The sequence below is a fragment of the Strix aluco genome, chromosome 13 (genome assembly GCF_031877795.1).
Source record: "Strix aluco isolate bStrAlu1 chromosome 13, bStrAlu1.hap1, whole genome shotgun sequence".
NCBI classification, from domain to species: domain Eukaryota; kingdom Metazoa; phylum Chordata; class Aves; order Strigiformes; family Strigidae; genus Strix; species Strix aluco.
Genome location: NC_133943.1, coordinates 9,865,882 through 9,881,324, shown reverse-complemented (window position 1 = coordinate 9,881,324; position 15,443 = coordinate 9,865,882). Strand labels below are relative to the sequence as shown.

The following is a 15,443-nucleotide window of genomic DNA, read 5'->3' as shown; positions in this document are numbered from 1 at the left end:
GCCACGAGCGGGGCTCTGGGTGCAGCCTGTACCACACGTGATGTGTGGTGAGGGGTGGGGTTGAGGGGTGTGGTAGCCTCAGGCTTGGTGTGAACAGACTATTGCTGTCAAGAGCACGTAGCCCACCCAGAAAAGCTTAAATTTGAACAAACTGTTCTCGGGATCTTGATGGCCTCTGAGGGAGTTTCTGCTGACTGTCCTCCTCTGTGCTTTTCAGAATGAGTGCATGAAAATTTGGTCACTTCTGCGCAGTGGGAAGTTTTCCTGTCCTACCAACAAAGAGCCCGTCAGCAGCCCAGATGGCAAAGCAGACCTCAACAAGTGCCTGATGTGCCAAAGGCTGATGTGAGTATTGGCTGCCCATGCTGGCTCCAGCAACCATCTTCCCTATCTGCAGCATGTCCTCTCCTCCCATAGCCATCTCAGGAGGCTTTGTGTTGTAAAATCATAGTCCTGGGCCAGACAGACCAGTTAGTAGCTCTTCAGCAAGCTTGTGAACCCAGCAGTTCCCTCTAGCTCATCACATGGGGATGGGGACACACACCACAGGGTGCGTGGAGCAAATCCAGGGTGAAAACAGACAGGGATTGAGTTCCTTGTTTCCATAGGTGGTGTTTAATAGGATGGAAACACCTGGATGTTAGGCAGAGAGAAAGGATGGCAAAATGCCCCCAGTGCAAAGATGCTGAACACCCTGGGCATGTCTCACTGAGCTGGAGCCCCGGCGCTGGTCTGTCCTGCTGCCTTGCGCAATGGGGAGGTGGGGTTGGCAGGATGGGCCTTTAATCACCAGCTATTTTGGTTTTAGTCTGAGGACTGCACACTGCTCTGCCACTCACGCCTCCCTTTCTTGCAGGGAAAGAGACTCAAACAACAAAGGGAGTGGTGGAGAGGCGAACAGGAACGTGAATTCCTTGGGAGAGGTGAGGTGAAACATCGCTACGGAAGCCAGTTTTATCGGCACATGGGGAGCAGGGTGTTGAGGTGGCATCGTGTCTTCTGCCTCTGACCCACTTGCCGAGTGCATTTCCTTGTCTGTGGCGTGGGAAACGCTGGCTTGGCTGATGGGGAAAGGCCCAGCAATGTGCCTGCAGTGGGAGGAGGGCAAACATGCTCTGCCTCGGGAAAAGGGTCTGAAGGAGCGTGAGGCTTTGTGCCATCCGTGAGCATAAAAGAAACCAAAACTTCTTGCAACTCCTCCCAGGCAATCTAGTCCCTATCGGGCAATTAATATGGTCTGTGCCTGACCCAGAGTATAGTCTAAGGAGGATACCTGCCTGTTTATAAGGCATGCCATTGGCATCTGACAAATAATTAATAGCAGTGATGGTGCATGTGAGCTCTGACTAGGGCAGGGTGTGGGAGCAGGCAGATTCTAATTGTCCCTTGTTTATCTTGTTGATGCACCTGGCTGGTTTCTTTTACCCATAGATGTTTTTTTAGATAGCAGGTCTTTATGTGGAGGGAGTTGTCTTTTTGAGCCTTGGGTTTTTTATTCTAGATAGGAGTGAATTGGTTTCCATCAGATAGTCTTGGTTGCAGTGATTTATTTTTTTTTTTTACATCTGGTTAAGCAGGGTAGCTCTTGTGTGTCTGGGCAATTTAAAGGTTTTGTAAAGCACAGCTGTCCTAAAGGATATCTTTTTTAAACACCTGACTTGCCAAAGTGTGGTCCTGAGGCAGAAGGACAGTTTCACAGTGTCAGGAAGAGACCTACACTGAATTTCTTTGTTCAACCATAGATTTTCTGTCTGGCTTTTGGCAAGTAATTTTCTAGGCTTGACTTCCCTATCTGCAAAGCTGGGATAAGTTATCAAACCATCTCCTCTACACAAAGGGAGGGGGAAAAAATGTATTACAGATCACATGACAGATAACCTTAAAAGTGCTGCATAAAAGAACCTAAAGACTTCATATGTAGCATGTGTTTCTTATGCTACAAACCTGCTTGCGTGCCCTGAAAGTTATAGGAAATCTGTTCAGAGGAAAGTAAAGACCGGGTTGAAATGCTTAAGCAGGTTTTGTGACAAAAGCCTTTTGTGAAATAGAGTGCTTTGAGTCGATTAACGCATAACGTCATGTTAAGTGAAAGGTAAAAATGCCCACCTCTTACTCTAGCATACCTGGAAATGTGAGGTGTGCAAGGATTATTTTCATGCCTGCAGCTTCATTTTTTTTACTGTGCATGGATTTTTAGAATTCTTGGTAGCGTGTTCTCTCATGAGAGATGGGAAAATTGACTTCCTCATTCAAAATTCACTGAGAAATTGTAGCTTTTATACTTAGAGAAAAACCTCAGTCCTTTAGGCAGGCTCTTGCATGTCTTACCTATTAGAAATAGAAATAAAGCTACCCTGGGTGCAAAAGACAAATCTGCTCATCTAAACATACTGACCTATTTGTTTTATATTGCATGCTATAGTTTAAGAGAACATATCAGGCAAACTATAGTTTTCCACTGACTTATGCCGCAAGGAAACAAAACAGTGTTTGAAATGTAATTCATTGGGTGGATAATCCTTTGTGGATTTGTGGGAGATGCATCCCTCTGCCAGCATACCTGTGTCAACCCGTGTTTTTGGCATTTCCATAGGATGAATGCCGAGAGTTTCGGGATCTGTTTAAGAAAGGGAAACTTTCCTGCACCAGAGAAAATGACCCTGTCCGGGATTCCTCTGGGAAACAACACAGCAATAAGTGCATCATGTGTGCAGAGAAGTTGTGAGTAGAGGAAAAAAAACGCCTTTTCTGTTGAGAAAGCGGCTGCTGGAGTGACCCGGCTGCTGATGACAGCGTATGGGATCACTTGCCCCTCCTGCAGCCGATGACAGGGAAAATCTCCCGCTCCCTGGAGCACTGTGGTATTCACTTTCTCATCTTGCTTCTCTTCCAGCAAAAGAGAGAATGAGCGGAAGTTATCTAAAAACAGACAAGGAAAAGATAAGGTGAGATTAAAGTATTAGGCAGGTCAATATAAAACTTTATTGGATTTTCACCCAAGATAGAGAGAAGGCAACATTATTCTACTCAGTTGCTCTGTCTCCGCTGATTTAATTTTGAGATCCACTTTCCTTTCCCTCCTTATTTCTTGCTCATGCTCTTGAATCCCTCAAGTGAACTATTTGTGCCTGAATGTTACAGTCTATCCCACTGACCTGTGGATCTAGGGACAGCCAAATCCCATCAGAGTGAGAAACCAGGTGTGCTGTGCTGTCCTGAAACCTGGCTCAAGGGTGGAGAAGTCAGTGCTGCTGAGGGTGCTAATTAGGTGAAAAGAAAAATCTGGGTGAAAAGCTCTAAATCTGAACTCTGCAAAGCTCAAGATACCACTGTATTCTGGGAGGAGAGCTCAGCCCTGCGCTATCTCCATGGACCTGTGGCTCAGTTATAGCTTTTCTTCTTGGAAACTTTGTTCTCACAGAGCTGCCATTCACCCCCTGCGCCCTGTCATCCTGCAGCCACTGTCACACTGATGCTTTGCTGGCAAAAGCAGCTCTGTAAGGGGGAAAAAAAAAATCATTTTCCAACACTTACCTTTCAATTTCTGCTATGGTAGGAACTGATGTGGTCCCCTTAAGCCTCAGTCTTGGGGATAATCCTCTTTCAGTGCTTTTCCTAATGACTTTGGCACAAAAAAATGGAAGCGTAAGTGAAATTTGCTGATGGCAAAGTTAGGAGGCAGCAGAAGAGGATCAGCAGATCACTCAGGACTAATTGGATAGCGCTGAGGCCTGGAGTAATAGAAACAAGATAAAATGTAATAACAGCGCAAGATCACACAGTCAGTGATTAACAAGAATTCCTGCTTGTCGGTTAGAAGTGACAAAGGATTAGAAAGCCCTGCATTTATTAGTGGGTCAGGGATGTGACAGGCCATGAAAAAGGCAAATGCAAGTCTTGTATGTACTCAGCGAGGTTTCTGCAGCAGAGGCCGGGAAGCTAACAGAGCTCCAGAAATGCTAGTTCAAAGGGAGACTGTTTGAGAGGGGTTAATTAGGGGAAGGCAGATCTGTCTCTGGAGGATCAGGGTGCTGAGTTGGGCTGGTCCCAGGGAACAAGGTACAGAGGGTCTGGGATTGCTTTCCTGGGCTTGTCAGGGAGGGAAGCATTGCCTGAACTGCACGGGGGTGTGAGTGCACACTGGTGTTGGGGAGAAGCAGTGAGGCTCTTGGGGAGCCCCTCTGAAGTGGGGTGTGACATTTATTTCTGGTGGGAGCAATGCAATGTGGCTGCTGGCCACAGCAGGTGCAGGCTCGTCCTGTGCAGATCGTGTCTCTCCTACCCATGGCTAGTCTGGCTCTAGAGAAATGCGGGGCTTTGTACTCTGAGTGTTTTGCCAATGTTAGTCCAGTAGCAAAGCTGAGGATCCAGAGGCTGAGGTGCCCCGGATGGGATGCAGGACACAATGCTGGGGAAATCCTCCCCTAACAGAGAGGATGAGGTGCTGGAAACTTCTGAGCGAAGCAAAGGATGAGGCCAGTGACCTGTTAAGGACCTTAATGCAAGCTAGTCAAAACTCCTATAAATGGGCAGAAAATGTCAAGTGTTAAAAACTATTTGTAAAAAATAAAGGGTAAGAGGGATCCAGTTACTTATTCTCTGTATTTGCTGCTTGGAATTGGCTATTGCAGTGTCTGAAATAGTTGAAATTATGGGGATTGAATGTTTACATCCATGTTGCATAACAGGTTTCTGTACAGCAATTTTGAACAGGGAACAAATTAATCATCCACTCTCCAAACAACCTTCCACTGCTCATGGAGTATTAAGTATGTTTGCATTGTGCTTTTATGTTTTAACTGTTGCTTCTTGATCGACATGTCCCAAAGTGTGGTTGGTTTTGGAGATACTACTGACTTTGTAAATGAAATTATTATCTGAGCTGCAACCTGGGAAAAGGCTGTAGCTGTGTATGAAGGATGTTGAGAGAAGTGGGAGGGAGTTCATTACTGTATCGGTCACATCACTGGCATGCTTTGGAGAACAGGGAGAATGATAATTAGTCAGACCATACTAGAAAACTCCCAACACGTGCTGTGCAGGCAGAAGGATCCGTAATTTTCTGACTCAGTCCTCTGCTTATATACTAAGCGTCTGGTACTGCACACCCTCTTCTCTTGCTCATACCCAGGCTCTCCTGTGATGTGTTTGTGATGGTTCAGTGCTTTCCTTGCAGGAAACCCCAAGTTTCTAAGAATCAGATCAATAAGGCAAAGAGGACAGGGTACCCTAACTGCTGCCCTCCTTCCACAGGATGACTGCAGTGAGTATCGCTCCCAGTTTGAAGCTGGTGGACGACTGTCCTGCACAAGGGAGAATGACCCTGTTCGGGATTCCTCTGGCAAGCAGCACACCAACAAATGTCTCATGTGCGCTGAGAAGTTGTGAGTACAGCTTCCTCTGAGCAACAACAGCAAAGAGGGAAACCTCCGGCTGCAAAACTGCAGCTTCTGCCTGTGGAGCTGCATCTGGGCGATGCCTGGGGGAGAGTCCTGAATCCCAGTGGCCCTCCAAGAGATGCTCTGGCAGTAGGGCTCCGGCCATTGCCACTCTTCCCACTTCCCTTTCAGCGCAAAGGGCCCAGGGGCAGGTGAGAAGCAGCGTGGAGTAGAGGAGGAGAAGCAAGTTTGATAGAGAGCAACCCCTTTCCCAGGGGACTGTTGGGTGTGGGCAGCTCCTGAGGAGTTTCCCATGCATGTACTTTGCCTTCCAGATGCTCTCTCTCTACTCCCATAGAGCATATGCAGAAGCAGCCCTGATATGAAAGCAGCCACCTGGATCCAGGATGTAGCGTACAGTGGGAATGGTGAGGAGAAGGGAGAAGGCTTAGGGGTGGGAATTAGTAACAGGAGCACCAAGAACAGGGACTGCGGATGGGAAGGTGGTGCCTAATGGCATGATGCTGGCTTACATGGCAGCCCTGAGTGCCAGCGGCACTTGCGCTGCCATAGCACTCCCTTTTCCTCCTCTCCCCTTCTTCCAGCAAAAAAGAAGCCCAAAGAGGAGGTCAGTCTGGTGGAACTGCCCAGCGCAACAAACCGCTTGCTTCAAAGAGTACAAACCAGGTGAGATGGAGCTTGGAGTTGCCCTGAGCTCAGAGAAAGGGGCTGGTGAGAGTCTGGGATCCTGATGGCCAGGGACTGCCCGTGGTGAGCCTGGGGTAAGCATGGTGCTTGGGATGCTGGAGCCAGCTAACGATGGGGGAGAAGCAGGTTGCATTGCAAAGCCTCAGTCATTTGTGGGATGGACCTGTGTATGAACATACAAAGTGGGCACGTTTGGACCTGACAGAACAGTCCCTCTCACTTCCCTGGTGGTGTGATGCTATATGAGAGATAAAGGGCAGGTTCAGACTCCCCACAATCCTGTAAGCCCTCGGATAATAACATTTGGTGGGTATGAAGCAAGCATCAAACCTGCTTCTCTAAGAACAGCCCCATAATTCTCTGGGTCTGGGAGGAGGAGGGGGAAGGGCGGGAGCTGCTTTAGCTTTGCTGCTTCTCTAGTTGTATAAAAGTTGTTTCTATGGTTGTTGAACATGACCCTGCCTCTTTTGCAGAAGAGCTGCGGTGGTTCAGGGTCACGGCAGGGGGTGAATGAGAGACGTCCCTTCTCGTCGAGCAGAGGGTGAGTTGAGCAGCAGCTGGGATTGTAGCCTGTCCCCTCGACGACCCCACAAGCCCTGGCACTCGTTTCTGCCCCCTTCCATCTACGTGTTTTTTTCTAGGGGTGGTTAGGATGTTAATTGGAGCAGGAATGCTTCAGTGGCACACAGGTAGCACTATCTGGGATGGAGAATTGAACATTGTGGTGTTTGGTGCTCAGTACAGCACTTCTCCCCACTGGCTAAGCTGGTGATGGCAAAAAGACACAGAGTGAGGACGTTTGTCATGCAACCCTTGCTCCTTTTTGGCCTTGACTTTCCTGTGTATGAAGCATCAGTGATTGCTGTGCTCACAATCCATCTCAGGACACCTTTGTCCAGCAAACCCTGCCTCCTGACAGGGCACATGTGTCTGCCTTGGCCCTGGCTCATCCTGACCTGCTAGCTTGGAAGCAGTGTTTGGTGCACTACTTTCTGGGCACTGGTCAGGCACTCCTGTTTGTTTTATAGCTGCTGGACCTGAGCAGGACTTGGCTGATGTTTTTTCAGCGCCTTTTCTGGGGAGCTCTGATACTTCTTGCTTTTTGCTGGTGCAATCCCTTTGTCTCCCCATCCACCAAGTGATGCTATCAGACACACGGATGCAGAGCCCTGGGGGGTGGTGATGCACTTGTGCTGTGCACAAGGCAAGGTTTGTCCTGCTGTTGGCTGCCTGTTAACATGTGGCTGGGGGGCTTCTCACCCTCTCCTGTCCCAGTGGGTTGGTGGATGCCATAGTGCAAGCAGCTCCCTGAGAGCTGTGGGGGTCTGCGGGGAGGGTGGGTGTGCACTGTGCTCCCCCTGTTCAGGAGGGGTGGTATGATGATCTGCCTCTCCCCTCTCTCTCCCTGCCAGCCCACAAGGAAATGTGGCTCAGAGCGGTAGGAACTGCAACCCAGCACCTGGCCGCAAGGCACAGAGCAGAGATGACACCGATGCCTACCAGCTGGTAAACCTACCTTCTGCATCTTGGATGGCAGCTGTTTGGGCAGAAATGGGGACCTCTCTCATGGGGTGCTCCTCTGCCAGTGCTGAGCCCCCACCAACTCCTTTCCCAGCAGCTGCTCCTGTTCTTGCTGTGGCCCTAAATATTCTCACTCAGCCCCATGTCCTTGGAAGGGTTTGAATGACTGAAAGCATCTGTACCCTGATGCTAGCCCCTGTATCACCTGGCACTGAAGCAGAAGGAAGGGGAGTAGGGCTGGATGTGCTCATATGGGACCCTCCTAAGCCAGTTTTGCTCATGGGCTTGGCTCCTTATGGAAGTACATCAGCTGTGGGGGTGCTGGTCTTGAGCTCAGGCTGGATGCCTGCCCCACATGTAGCCAAAGTGGGTGAGGAGTTCCACCCCCCATATGTTGAGAAGGTGCTGAGTTAAAGGCCATGGCCAGAGCAGGGTGATGGAGCTGACCAGGGGATGAGGACAAGGTTGACAGGGGGAGGGAGTGCTAAAGGGGGAAACACTGAGTGATAGATGATGACTGTGTATGGAATAATGTGGGAGGAAGATGGGGGTGTCTGTTCTCCCTTGTCTCCATGAAAGGAAAATGCAATAGTTTCAATAGAGCTAAAAGTGGAAAATATGAAACTAATAAGAGAAAATAAGTTATGATAAAAAAGGTGACTGAACTGTGGATCTCACTGTCATGGGGTGTTGTCAAGAGCTAGGATGATTAAAAAAAAATGACCTGATGTTTTAGTCCCTCTAGCATTTGCATACAGTAATTTAAATAACATTTTGGAAGGGATAGGAAATGTGTTTCTATGGAGCTGGAGGGACCTTACTGCAAACTGCTTCAGCTCTCTCTGAAGCCTCTGTCACTGACCACTTTTAGAAAAGGGGTATTTGAGTTAAAAATCCCAGTAGGTGGTTCAGGTAAGGCAGTTTTGATGCATTCCAGAGGAAGCATTAAGTGTAATAACACCAGTCTGCTTCAGGGCTTAGTGGTATTTCCTGGTAGCTCCGGAGGGGGAGTGGATGCTGACGAGCCTGACTGACTAGAGGTGATTCAGGGAGCAAATCTGCTCCTCTCCTCTTTCCAGGGCCACCCGTGGGTTTTGTCACAGGCAATTTCCCAGAGCCAAAGGTGTGGTGGCACTGGCTGCTGGGACCTGTGACATGTGGGGCTGCTGGGGTGGGGGGGGTGGCTGCCTGCCCTGGGCAGTAATGCAGGCACACGGCTCTCACTGCAGGCAGCAGCAGCTGGCACATAGGAAGGCATCTAGCAGAGAATTGCAAAGGTCAGGGTTGTCTGCTTTCACGTCATCGGTAATTACCGAGATGAGGGAGGAAGCAACACATTAATGAAATTAGTAAATGATGTTAAACCAGCGGGTGCTATCACAGCACCCCAATGTCACCGAACCCCTCGTGCCACCTGGCGTGAAACTTTCCTTCCCTATGGTGTTTCCTGTCCCGTAGTGCTGTTGATAAACCATCATTTTGTGCTAAATGCTGCATCTCCAGAAACGTTCTCTGCATCCCAGCTGCAGCTCTCCTCTGATTGCACCATTTGCAGTCACTGCAATGTGTTTTGCAGCGCTTGGAGAAGGGGATGGGAATTCATTAGTCACTCCTTTGTCTTGGTCTTTTTTCAACACCTAGAGCAGAAGTGGGGGCCAGGCTGAAGAAGGGGCTGTGTGTGTGCCAGGGAACAGGCTGTGGTATCTCTGACCTCTGCCGTTTGAAATTTGCTATGACTCTGCAAACATCCCCCCCACCCTGGTGTGCTTATAGGGTGGAGACCTTAGTGTGAGAGGCTTTTTGGGGTCCCCAAAGACCACTCCTTGTGCTGTGAGTTTGTCCTGGTTGTGCCACGTGTGGTTTGTAGGAAAGCTGTGTCTAAATGTTCCTGTTGTCATGCTTGAGAGGAAACAAGAGGGCACCCTTAATTAGTCATAGCTGCTCATATATGCTTGTGTCTCTTAACTCAGTGGGTGTCAGAAGTTGTGCTGCGTGTCGCACCGCCCTCGGGCAGCGGGAGTCTGCTGTAGAGCTTTTTTCTTAATTTTGGCCAATGGGTTTCATCTTCATTCTCGGAGATGAAACTGCATCAAAGCCCTGATAAGGAGGACTAAGGACAGGTAGCAGAAGTTTTCACCTTCTTGTAGATCCCCAATGAGAGAAATAAACCTGCCCTGGACCAAGGTGCCGAGGTGGATCGGATGAGTGGGTCTGTGCCTGGCAGTGGGGCAGGGAGGGCTCTGTCCCTAGAAGCTTGGCTGGCCAGTCCAACAAGAGACACTATCTCTTTACAAGCCTGGCCTTACGGGAGGTGTGGTGGATGTGTTGCAGGGCAGAAGGATTCCATGGCAAGGCTTGGTCTGTGAGTGCTTTTAAGTCACATAAAGGAGGGTCTCACAAGTGAACTAGCACCAAATGTGATTTCTTTCTCTCTTCAGCTGGACTGTGATCGAATTCTGCACGGGGTAAAGGGTGGAAGGATTTTCTGCAGCAAATCCTCACAACCAGTCTGTGGCACTGATGGGAAAACATACAAAAATGAATGTGACTTGTGTTCAGCTGCCATGTGAGTAGGCGGAGAGATTTCAGTAATACAGGGCCATCCACCATTCCCGAGTGTCTTTTGCAGCACAGTGTTTGTTTTGATATATCATGACTCACTATCAAGTGTGTCCTTGGTGCCTTGCTGTTAAGCAAACATAGATCAAAATGCCTGAGATTAATCTGATGACAGCTAATTAAGATACACAAGTTTCCAGAGTCCCCTATTCCCTTTCTGCCCAATCATAAGATTGTTTGGGGAATAATAAATGCCATCATACTGGAAGTAGCATCAAAGTATTAAGGAGTCCACAGAGGACTGTCATGCCGATGGCAGAGAGCTGTGGCATTGCAAGTGAATAATAAGCAATGTCTTGTCCTCCCTTTGCAGGAGAGCTTCAAACTACATCACGGTAAACTATCGAGGTGAATGCCGAAAGCCTGCCCCTGAAGTGGTAAGCGGCATGCCACGGCTGGGCTGGGGAAACATCAGTCTTTTCCCTTCCCCTTGTGAAATTCCCCTGTTGGCACCATCTCAGTTTGTGGGGGCCTGATCCAGGCAGCCACAATGCAGAGTGAAATATGAGAAGTAGGTAGCAGGTAGTCACCAGCTGCCCTGCAGTGCTCTTCAGCAATAGCTGGGGGTCAACACCTTGACCCTGCAGGCAGGTTAGCTAACAGATTAATCAAATTACAAGTTAACTGAACTAATGGGTTAATTAAAACCATGCTCTGCAGCTGCTCTTTAGCCACGTGGTGCAGCATGCTCTGGAACTGTTAGGGTCAGCTCAGGGAGTCCTGCAGGTTGGGAGGGCTCGGTTGTACTGCAGGCTGGGAGGGAAGAGGAGTATTGGACCCCCTTATCTCCTCTTTTATTTATTTATTTTTTTTTTCCCCCTGGGTGGGATGTTGCTGAGAGGTGGAGAAAATGGCCACCCAAAGTGCCTCTTGGCTGTGTGTAGCATCCCATCTCTCACTCCAAGTGCATGCTGGGGAGCCAGCCTGGCCCCTGCATCTGTGGCAGGATTATTAGAGCTCCAGGAGTGGGGTGCTCATAGTCCAGATGTTTGACTTGGATTGACTTGGACAGAGGTTCAGATTTGGATTTAATATATAACCTGGGCATAATCTCTGTGTTTTATCTTGGCTGTATGGTAAGAGAGTGACATGTCTGGGAAAACATCTGGCTTTCCTCCTGGGACTTTGGTGAGGCCAGAAAGACCAGAACTGTGTAAACCACAAAGGGCTCATTTCCCAAATAATATCTAGGGAGATGGTTGGGAAATGAAAATGATTCACTAGGTGGCATACTTTTGGGAAAGGTCTTGAGCTTTAATATTTTTGCGATTCCATGTAGCAGATGAGTTAAACATTTCTCAGTTGTGCTTTGTCTTTCCACCAGTGGAAGCTTGGCAGTCTCCAGCACTTTGATTTGCGGCCAGGGTCTCCCAATTTGTGTCTCTTGAGTGCGTGGGATGCCCTGGAGCATACAGGGAGGACTGTCCTCTGTATTGGCATGAACTCTTGAGAAAATGAATATTCGTCCCCAGGGAAATATTGACATTTGTTCCTACTCCAAACCTGGAGAGAATCAAAATATTGAACCAGCCAAAGAGAAGTTCTATAAAGATTTGGATGGGAACTTTGGCTTCTGAATATGAATTTGGTATCAATGTGTTCGTAGGCAATGAAAAACTTTCCCACAGGATAGCTATCATGCCATAGCGTCATGCCATGCCTTCCTCTGCTCAGTGCCAGGATCCCACCAGATCCCCAAAACATTAAAAAGTAAACATCCTGGCTCCTCTTCCCCTCTTCTGTAAAGCAGCAGAGTGCTCTCAACTTTAAAGCAAAAGTTGAAGAAATTGTAGGGCAGAGAGAAATAATTTTGCTTGTGATCATACTTCGAGGTCTTCGTGTCCTGACCTTTAGTGTGATGGAGCCACTGTTGGCTTGAGTATTCTGGGGGTACAGGGAGACCAGGCACTACTCAATCCTGTTGGTGACTGTGCTCACACTGCCCAAGACAGATGAGATTGGGTATACCACGGCAACTGAAAAATAGAGAGGATTCCCACAAAACTGTGCCTGGTCTGAAATTCCTTACTGTTTTGTGTTTTACCAAGCTGTTACAGCTCTCAAGCCTTTGCAATTAGAGGAATATGCCATTTACTGAAAGTCAGACAGCTTGTAGCGATGTTAAGTATTCCAAGGAGAGTTGGATCCAATTAAAAGGAAAAGCGATAAGCTTTTTCCCTGGGGCAAAAAAAGCCAAACATAAACCCCCACGCACAATGATTTAGTCTTTATTTATGTATATTATGTCACCCGAAGAATGAGACTGGAAATTTATGGAAGCTTATGAACAACGTACAGAGCAATGTTATTGTCAGCACTGAAATTCATGGTCACTTGCAGTATAATGAATTCTTTCTAGTGAAGATCCAGACACTCAATATATGCTACTAAAGCTCAGACAAAACCAGCTCCAGTAGTGCATTTGGCATCAGAAGTGGTTTTAGACAGTTGCAATGTGCAGAATGGAAATGCAAAGGTCTCTCTTTAAGCTTTGGAGGAAGATAAGAAATTGTTACCCAAAAATGTAATATTTCCTTGAGTTGTATTTTGAAATTATCCATGGAGGGTGCTGGGTTGCCTGACTAAATGTGTCCAAGCTGCCTCATCCCTTTGCAGCTCAGTGTCTGCATTCACTCCTGCCTGCAAAGATTCGACTGAATATCCAGGTGTTTCTGGCAGCTCTCCCTGCCTGGTGACCAGATTGCTGTCAGGGAGGGATGGGAGCAGTGTGGTTTGAGAGAGATCTGACACTAAAGAGTGTATCTATGCACTGCTGTGGTGGAAAATCTTGCTGCAGAGAGCCTGTCCCTGGGGCCTCAGGCTGGCCAGCATTTGAGCTCACCACCTTCCCTGGGAGGTCTGTGCCTCTGTGCTGTAACCAAATTCATTTGATCCTGTTCTGCTTTACTAAAGATAAATGTAGGTCTGAGTCCTGGATTTAGATATCTTTTTTGGTAAGCTAGCTGGCTGTGGTGCTGTGTCATATGGATGAATTAATTGTGGTTCTTCCCAGCACATTTCACATTTAATGCTGCATATCTCACAGTTCCTTTACTTGTTCAAAGGTTTTTCCACAAATCATCCATGTGGTAGTTATCAGTCTGCCCATGTTAGTCAGGGAAAAAAGGGAATATCCAGCTTCTCCTTTCTTTAAAACCTGTTTCTTAACAAAGAGACAATTCCCAGGTTTGCAATGGGCAAGTCCTGGTTTTATTACAAGGCTCTTTATTTTATCATGCTTCTTTTTATGGTGGTGGAAGGAGGAAAAAGCAGAACCTTTCCCAGTTAGTTATTAGGTGTGGAAAGCACCTAGCTTCAGGCTGAAACTAGTCTTGTTTTCCTAGGCTGGCAGCAACCCAACCTGCCTGCCCCGGTGCCAGGCTCTGCTGCAGTGGTTTCGTGTGGCTGCTGAGCTGGCTGGAGGGGCTGTCACACTGATACTAATGCTCAGCAAGTGTCACGCAGCAGTGGTCATGCTTGGGGATGGACTTATTTTTTGCTCTTTCTTTCCAGAAGTAATGGAGTTCAGACTGCCAGTGAACACCAGGGATCAGCTGTGACCAAAGGTACAGAGAGAGGGGCAGTGATTTACCTGCTCTCGGCCAGCCTGTGCTCTGGAGGTTGCATTTCACAAGGGTTGGAGTGTCCAGCCTTGCTTGGACAGACTGCAGGGCTGGGGTAAAGGACTCTGCAGCATGCTTTTCCTTCTCGCTGCAGCCAGGGGATGGTGGGGCTGAGCCCATGGAAATGTGCAAATGTTCTAGTGCCCCTGATGTTGGGCTCTGCCCATTCCTTTTCCCATCTCTGTTTTTTCAGCCAAGCTGTCCCTGCAGAGCGGGGAGGATGCTGGCAGAGCAGTGTGCTGCTCTCCCCCGTTGCAGGGAGACAGGGGTGGCACAGAGCCCCTACAGAGCATGGGACCATCCCCGCTTTGAGGTTTCCTCATGGTCGTTTCAGGTCCCTTTGCCTTCTGGGAACTACAGTAATAAACTGTCTCCCCCATGTCTCCCTAGGGCACGTAAAGGAAGAGTTGATGTTGAGCACCAGGGGAGCTGCCGAGTCCCCGGGACTGCCAGAGCTGCCTTCATCCCCTTCTGCAGTGAACGGGGCCTGTGCTTGCTCAGGTGGAGGGCGAAGGGCTGTGGGGACTCAGTGGTGTCTTCCCAGGTCTGCCCCACGTGTGCCGTTACGGTCTCTGCTGCCTTGCTGTGTCTTAGCGTGCTTCTACAATAAAGATAACTCAGCAGCTTCATGTCACTTTTCTTCACTATGCCTTGTGGGAGGGACAAACGAGTCCCCATTCCAGCTTTACACAGCGTGCCCCTTAGGCAATACGCAAGTGCAGAGGGCCCTGGGGTGCACCAGCTGCTGTAAATATCTGGTGAAGATATTGGACCTGAGGAGGAAGAACGTGATCTGGGGTTTTGTGAGAAGGGACCAGGGGTCAGGTTCTCTCTGACTCGTCGTGGGGTCTTGGGTCAATCACTTCATTGCCCTTTAAGCCCTTTTCTCTTGCCTGTAAAATGGACATTAAAAGATATTTACCTACCTCAGAGGGTTGTTTTGAGACTTAATTGGTTTACATTGGAAACCCACAGAGGCAAATTGGTTTTAAAGCACCCCGTGTGTTGGGCTGATGGTTTAGCTGTTGCAGTAAGCGTCCTCTTCCAGACTCCCCTTCTGAGGCACCAGGAAATCCAGACCACTTTGTTTTGAGCAGCTGTGGGAAGTAGATACACCCTGGATCACGTTAGATGGTGTGCTGAGCCCTGCCCCACTGAAGCTGGAGTTGGGGGCACAGCCGGGAAGGTGTCTCGGGTCTGGAGGTCTGAATTTGGCCAGCAGTATTTCTTGCTCTGAGAGGGCAGAAGTACTGATGGCACCCTTGAGGTAGTGCTGGCCAAGCAGAACCTCCATGAGATGGCCCATGAACCTTCACCACGCTCTTCTGGGTCACCCTTCTGCCTTGGCCTGAACTTCCTTCACCAGACAAGGCCCTGTGGGCACAAGGGCTCAGCCAGTGCCCATCTCAGGAGCCATCTCCTGCAGGGAGGGGTCCTGGTGCTAGGGGAGATGGAGAAGTGAGAAGTTCCATAGTGTTGTAATGGCTTAAGGTGTTTAAGGAAAAGTATCATTGTTTTGAGATAAAACTGTCTGTAAATCAATTACAATTCATTTATAGTCTAAAACTGTTTTAAGATAAAGCCAGGTCTTTGA

The 15,443-nt window shown here is 48.5% G+C and overlaps 1 protein-coding gene across 1 annotated transcript; it reads left to right on the top strand.

Annotated features, from left to right (window-relative positions):
* Window positions 1–218: 218 nt before the first annotated feature.
* LOC141929409 (serine protease inhibitor Kazal-type 5-like) lies at window positions 219–14,779 on the top strand. Its single transcript, XM_074838806.1, has 12 exons — window positions 219–345; window positions 857–923; window positions 2,594–2,721; window positions 2,894–2,945; window positions 5,254–5,384; window positions 5,984–6,065; window positions 6,560–6,627; window positions 7,499–7,592; window positions 10,046–10,173; window positions 10,540–10,603; window positions 13,740–13,792; window positions 14,240–14,779. The coding sequence occupies exons 1-11, from the start codon at window positions 227–229 to the stop codon at window positions 13,743–13,745; spliced, it is 939 nt and encodes a 312-aa protein (XP_074694907.1). The 5' UTR covers window positions 219–226; the 3' UTR covers window positions 13,746–13,792; window positions 14,240–14,779.
* The last annotated feature ends 664 nt before the right edge of the window (window positions 14,780–15,443 follow it).